General features: G+C 38.3%; 1 protein-coding gene across 1 annotated transcript in view; it reads left to right on the plus strand.

The window, feature by feature from the left end:
- The window catches only part of TNN (tenascin N), a 43,465-nt gene extending 37,576 nt beyond the window's left edge, over positions 1–5,889 (plus strand). Inside the window, exons 13-15 of the mRNA XM_088153618.1 lie at positions 548–715; positions 1,999–2,162; positions 4,714–5,889. Of these exons, the coding sequence (XP_088009744.1) occupies positions 548–715; positions 1,999–2,162; positions 4,714–4,860 (479 nt within the window). The 3' untranslated portion in view covers positions 4,861–5,889. The remainder of the gene's footprint in view (positions 1–547; positions 716–1,998; positions 2,163–4,713) is intronic.
- Positions 5,890–6,451: the final 562 nt, after the last annotated feature.

Genomic DNA, 6,451 nt, shown 5'->3' on the forward strand with positions numbered 1-6,451 from the left:
CGCTCAGATTCTATGAGTTTTATTATTTTTTTTTTAAAAGCTTGGCAACTGCATTTGGTGCTATCTCACTGTACGTAAAGCTCTGTACATGTAGTGCTCTGCAGTGCCATAGAGAGTCATAATGTTGTTTGAAAATCATTTGCTACTGGGGATGGGGTGGTGGTGGTGGTGGAATCAGCTCCTTTTTAATGTTCGGTTTGTAGTTTTTTTTAAGTTTCCTATCACTACATGGCATGTGTATTTCCATCATAAACTTTGCTGGAGAGCAGCTAATTGGTTATATAAATAGTAAACCATTTTTATTATCTACTTGGAAGAGCTAATATTCTCTCTCTCTCTCTTACTATGGGAAATTGAAGTATTTCTATTAATGAACTGGTGTAAAGTGGCATGCCCAGTGAAATGATTGTATAATATTTGTTTATCCTATACAAATGGCTCCTTCTCTTATTACAAGAAAGAATTCTTACTTGGCATAAAGATGTCAGGAATATAATAGTTTGTTTGACAGCCTGCTTTCAGTTTTACTCTGGAATGTTTTTTTTAGGACTTGAAAAACTGCATAACCTCACCAGGTCTGCCCACATTCCCTATGAGCTGAGGGTGGATTTACAGACTCACAATGAGTCAGCCTATGCCATGTATGACCTCTTCCAAGTGGGCTCCAGCAGAGACCGATACAAGCTGTCTTTGGGAAACTACAGAGGCACTGCTGGTAAAAACTTCTTTTATCTCTGTATGATCACACATATTTCTCACCTCTATCTGAGCAGCGAAACATTTCTCAGGGCTCCCTGAATATATTATATTATCAAGGGCAATTTGGAAATGTTGTGTATCAGGTGTACTCTTAGCAAATGGATTCCATAAGGGGCTTGTGCACACACAAAGGATGAAAGTGCCCAGTTGCAAAATTAAATTAAAAAATATACACCAAACATTCACTACACAGCAGCATGTCTTCTCATGCTGCTCCCATGGCATGATGATCATTCCCATTCCATTTCATATAATTAAGAAAAATTATAGACGATCACAGAACTGACTTATCTGTGAAATACCTATACTTTTGTCTGCCTGACAAGCAAAAGCAGTTTCAAAGTTTGAACAACAATGAACAAACTAATCTATTTGAAACCATAATATATTCACCCAGAAAGAAGGTAGTTCAGCCAAGGTCAAGAAATAAATTTACAATCCTTTACCCACAAACACATATACACACTTCTTGGCTCCCTCTTCCTCCCACCTCTTGCCCATTCCCTTCTCTGGTTCAAGTGTACAAAAAAACCCTTTGAAATTTTACCCACAATCTGATGTTTCAGGAAGGGAAGAAAATGGATCAGATGAGGAAAAGCCAGTTTCTGGAAGGTGAGAAATTCTGCTAGGGCCATGGTCTTTCTATTTCCTTGGTAAAAGGCTGCCCTTAGTCACTTTCCAGTAACTTTAAAGGCCAGGGAAAACTTTCATGTAGTCAGGCTGATGATATCAGGTGGGGAGAATGAAGTTTTTCCCAAGAGGAAAAAGGAACTTGGTGCTGAGAGACGCCTTGAGGTTAAGTCATTCCTAGTCATCACCATCCAACTTAAGGTGTGAATGACTATTTATAGGTATTTTGTATGAAGATGCCAACATAGGATGCTACTTTGCTTTGCAACATGCCAGCTTCTCAGTTAATTGTTCTTAATAAGACAGATTGAAAAAAAAAAAATCTTGATTGGAGCCTGATGGCAACCAGAAAGGTGACTGCTGGGACATTTGTGCTCATGGGCATTGCATTGGGGAATCCAGGATTAGTTGATATTAAATTATGTTTGGGCAAGATTTTGTATCTGTTATTTGGTTGATTGCCTACATGTGTCTGTCTCTCTGTGTTAAGGCACTGAAAGGCATTTGTCTGCATTTCTTCCCACTCAGGGCAGGTCTTCCCAGTCAGTGATCAGAGGCATTTCTGAAATTAGAAATACCATGCTTCTAATGCTCCCTTTCTCTCCTAAGGGGATGCCATGACTTACCATAATGGTAGGAAATTTACAACCTTAGACAGGGACAACGACATAGCTATCACCAACTGCGCTCTAACACACCACGGTGGCTGGTGGTATAAGAACTGCCACCTGGCTAATCTCAATGGGAAGTATGGAGATCACAAGCACAGCGAGGTGAGTCTGGTACAAATCTGTCTAGATTGCGTGTGATCCTTTTCAAGTATACATAAATTACTGTCAACACTTCTTGTGATAGCAGCTAAGTGTTTGGACCGTCTTAATCAGACTATGAAAGGAAAAGAGCTTTTCTACCATCGCTTGATTCTTAAATAATGCAAAGAATCCTTATTTTTAAGGTTGTAGCCTTTATGCAATTTTTTTTAAAAAAAGAATCAATGAATCTGTTCAATGAATTGCACTGCTTACAGTGATCCGAATTAATCTGGTAGAAGATTTTAACAATACTTTAACTTTGTTTTCATTAAAATATACGTGTAGATGGCAAACAGTATCTTAAGGGTCATTCCTCCATTTTTTCTACATAGGAGGGAATGCCCCTTTTAAGATATGGCTTTAAGATAAGATCTAAAAATAAGACATTTTTTTCAGATCTGTTTTTATATGGATGCATACGTATACACATTTAATTTTTAAAAAATCAACTATAATAATGATACATATTCAATAACTATTTAATAGAAGAATAGCACTTCTATAGACTGCAGAAGGTGCTATCTGATTAGCATATATAATGACACATCTATTGGGGAAAGGAAGATTCTATTACTGAAGCTCATAAAATTTGAAAGTGCCTTGAAAATCACCTAGTCAAACTCTCTTCAGTGTGGAATCTGCTACTGTCATATTTCCAATGGCTGTCCAGCCTCTGCTTAAATAACTGCAGTGAAGTGAGCTCTTCATCCCTCTTTTAGGCTGATCGCTGCAATGCTGGACAGCTTTTACTGTTAGAAAGTTTCTCATAACATTATGAAATCCACCTCCTTTTGATTTCCATCCATTGGTTGTAAACCTTGTTCTTCTGAAGCAAGAAATTGAATCTGCTAGCAATAATTGATAGCTGCTAATATAATATGATTCCTGAAACTATTTCAATTGTTTCATCCATTCCTTGTAGGTTTCATTCCATTCCTTTATTTTCAGCTTTTTTATCATCCTGGTTGCTTTTCTCTAGATATATTCTAGTTATAAAAGTTCTTTTTTAAATGTGTCCAGAAGTGGATGCAACATCCCAAATATGTCCTGATTAAAACCAAACAAAAATAAATATTCTGAGTGACCTGAACACTGTGCTTCTGTTAATCCCATCTCAGGTTTATTATGTTTTTAGTTATTATATGACACTGTTCAACTGCATTCAAGCCAGGCCTTTCCAGTCTATTGCTTTTCATTTGCTTGAGATGATTCAGTTTGTTGAGATTCTTCTGCATGAAGAATCTCAACAAATAATAATATCTGTTTGTTAGACTTTTATCCCCCCTTTCTCCCATGGCCTCAAGATTGTATACATAGCACTCCCTCCTTTTCTTCCCCGAGTACCTCTGTAAGGTGGTTGGGCTGAGAGACAGTAAGTGACCCAATGAATTCCTATAGCTGATGATAGGCTTCATGTTTGGCCTCTCCCATCATAGTCCAACATCTTAGCCACCAAACCACATTGCCTTCTTTGAAGTCACAAAGATGTCTGTAATATCATACATATTATATTGTATTTGACATTCAAGCTTTTTCAGTTTGATCCCCGTGTGCCGGCTGTTAGAAGATACTGAAGGCTAAAATGCTCAGATTTTGTGAAGCTCCTATCCCACATCATCATCATCATCATCATCATCATCATCATCATCATCATCATCATCAATAGTAGTAGTAGTAGTAGTATTAATCATGTGAATCGTGTTGGCTGCAAATAATCTTTCCATGCTATTATCACAAGCCATGTCCCATGATGTTAACTAGTTCTGATTATAATCTCATCTCAGCAAACTTCAGCATGCCATTTTCTCTTGCCTAAGGACCTTCTCTCATAGGCATACAACAGAAGGCTTATAACATTGGCCTGCATGCACAATTGTTGAAAGGGTTACAGGTAGAGATGTGCAGCACTTTGGATCTGAAGCAGAAAAGGTGCTTCAGAAGGGGAGTGGGTGCTTGCACCACATTTGCTGGTGCCTTTTTAAAGAAGCTGCATCTTTTCCTGGGTTTGCACAGTAGCCCCCAATACCAGGAAATTGTGTTTAAGAAGGTGCCCACCTGTATGATAAGGGGCTTCAAAATGGATATGGATATGCTGTTGGTGCCTCTTTATTGCAAATGTGTATTTTCCTGGGACTGCATGGTTGTGAGCCCAAGCAAAGATGCCTTTTCTTTAAGAGATACAGAGATACAGTGTGTACCTCCCTGCCCTTGTGGAAGCACCTTTCCTGCTTCAGATCAGAAGGGCTGCACATCCCTAATTACAAGGTAATTTATGTGAAGTGCCATGTAAGTGTAGTTATTGTTGGATCTAATTAGACAATTTATCAATCTGTCTTAAAAGATTTTTATACTGGACCTAATCTACAAAGTTGTTTCAGCCCTAACAATAGTTGAATAATGATATGATTTATGGTTGTGATTATTTGTATTATCACTGTAAGTAACATTTTGCACATTTGTCCATAGATTGAAAAAATTGATCTAATAAGCTCACTGATTTTTTTCTTTCCAGGGAGTTAACTGGGAGCCATGGAAAGGCCATTTATATTCCATCCCTTACACTGAGATGAAGATCCGCCCACATTCACGTAGCTCTGAGCCAATCTTGAGCAGAAAACGGAGATCTCTGGCTGTGGAGAGGAAGGAGCCTAGAGTTTAAAAGTCTTCTGGAAGTGCTGGGCTTGCCAAACACACACAGCAACACATGATCATGTAATGATGTGTCAGGCCTTTGGTGCACATTTGAATATAAATATAATCACATCAGCTAATTCAAGGCATCCTTAGAAATATTTTCTGGTTTAATTGGTTGGGAACACCACAAAACACACACTACATTTGTGTTACTTGCATTATATCTGCATTACTTAAGTAACTGGAAAGCCCCAGATTCTCAGTTATGTTCTCAAAGTGGTGGAGATGGTGGTGGTGGTGGTATATCTGAAAGCTCCCTGTGACTGTAGTGGCCTCTAGTTCCACCAGCTATTTGAAACAGCTAAGGTAGAGAGCCCCGTTCCAGCCCTGCATTAACCCTCTGTACTTGATAGCGAGACAGCTTATGGCACTCAGTTGTCCACAGCTTTTTGAGAACCCAAGGCAAGGTAGGGTACAGCACTAAATGGAAGCATTGCAGGACCTTCTTTGGCTTGGTTTTACAAAGGTCAGCTTGGCCTGCTGAGTCTGGTGATTCAGCTTTGCAAAATCAAAGGGGTAATTGAAGAAACAATGCTCTATAAGCTGTGTTTTCAACAAGGTATGTATTGTAATTTAACCTGAATATCATCATTTTCAGAGTTTCAGGTTCTATTTGAACATGACTTCCAGAAAAGAAAGTTTCTGTATGAGAAAAAAAAAACCCCTTGCTTTTCATGTATTTATCAGCAAGTTGAAATGAGGAACTCCAGTATTTCTCTTAGAAAGAAGACAATTCTATCAGCATTGTTTCCATTTCCAAGAGGAATAAAATCATGCAAGTATTGTTTGGAAGATAAATTTTTGTCCTTTCATTGGCGAATCTGCCTTTCTAGCATTTACAAAGTGTAGGCCTAGTTCTCAGTGAAATACATTGCAAGTGGAACCCACATCATGAAATATTCTTTCCTCTGTACAAAGAAATGCCCTCTTAAAATATATATGATTTTTGTCCTCAGGTGTGTTTTTATCTATGCCAAAATATTATTGCATGTGCTAACCCTTCATCTTCCCCCAGCTGGGAGCTCTTCAGATACTTTGGCCTTCATATGCTATTAGCACTACACAAGAGATACAGTGGCATCTGTGGCTGGCCTTAGATATGGCCACACCTGGTACTTCTATGTTGCCTCTATTGTGCCTTATCTTATAAAGCACACTGCTTTTCCAATTTTGCTGGCTGCTTTTGCCACATCAGAACCCTCTAGACAGCATATGTGTGACAAATGTGAAAAGTGACAAGAAAAGCTTTGGTTTTTCAATCTGATAAGAACTCTTCCCCTAGCACAGATATGAAGGCATGTTAACACTCTCTAGCGTTTAATACTGACTCTTTGTGCAAATGAATTGGTGTTAGGACTATGTTTACACCTATGGAACTGGTTAAAACCTCAACTTGGGCAGGAATTAAGAGGCTTGCCTCTGCAAGTGTCTTTCAGTTTCTGTTGTTACTATGTCTATTCTAAGAGCTTTCTATACTAAATGTTACAGAAGCAATGATTAATACAAGAAACACATATTTTCCTAAATGTTAAGGATTTTCCAAGTATCCTGGTTTT

This window comes from Python bivittatus, unplaced genomic scaffold, assembly GCF_059951505.1.
Source record: "Python bivittatus isolate LINGU-HERP-01145 unplaced genomic scaffold, Pbiv_v1 ctg000700_np1212, whole genome shotgun sequence".
NCBI classification, from domain to species: domain Eukaryota; kingdom Metazoa; phylum Chordata; class Lepidosauria; order Squamata; family Pythonidae; genus Python; species Python bivittatus.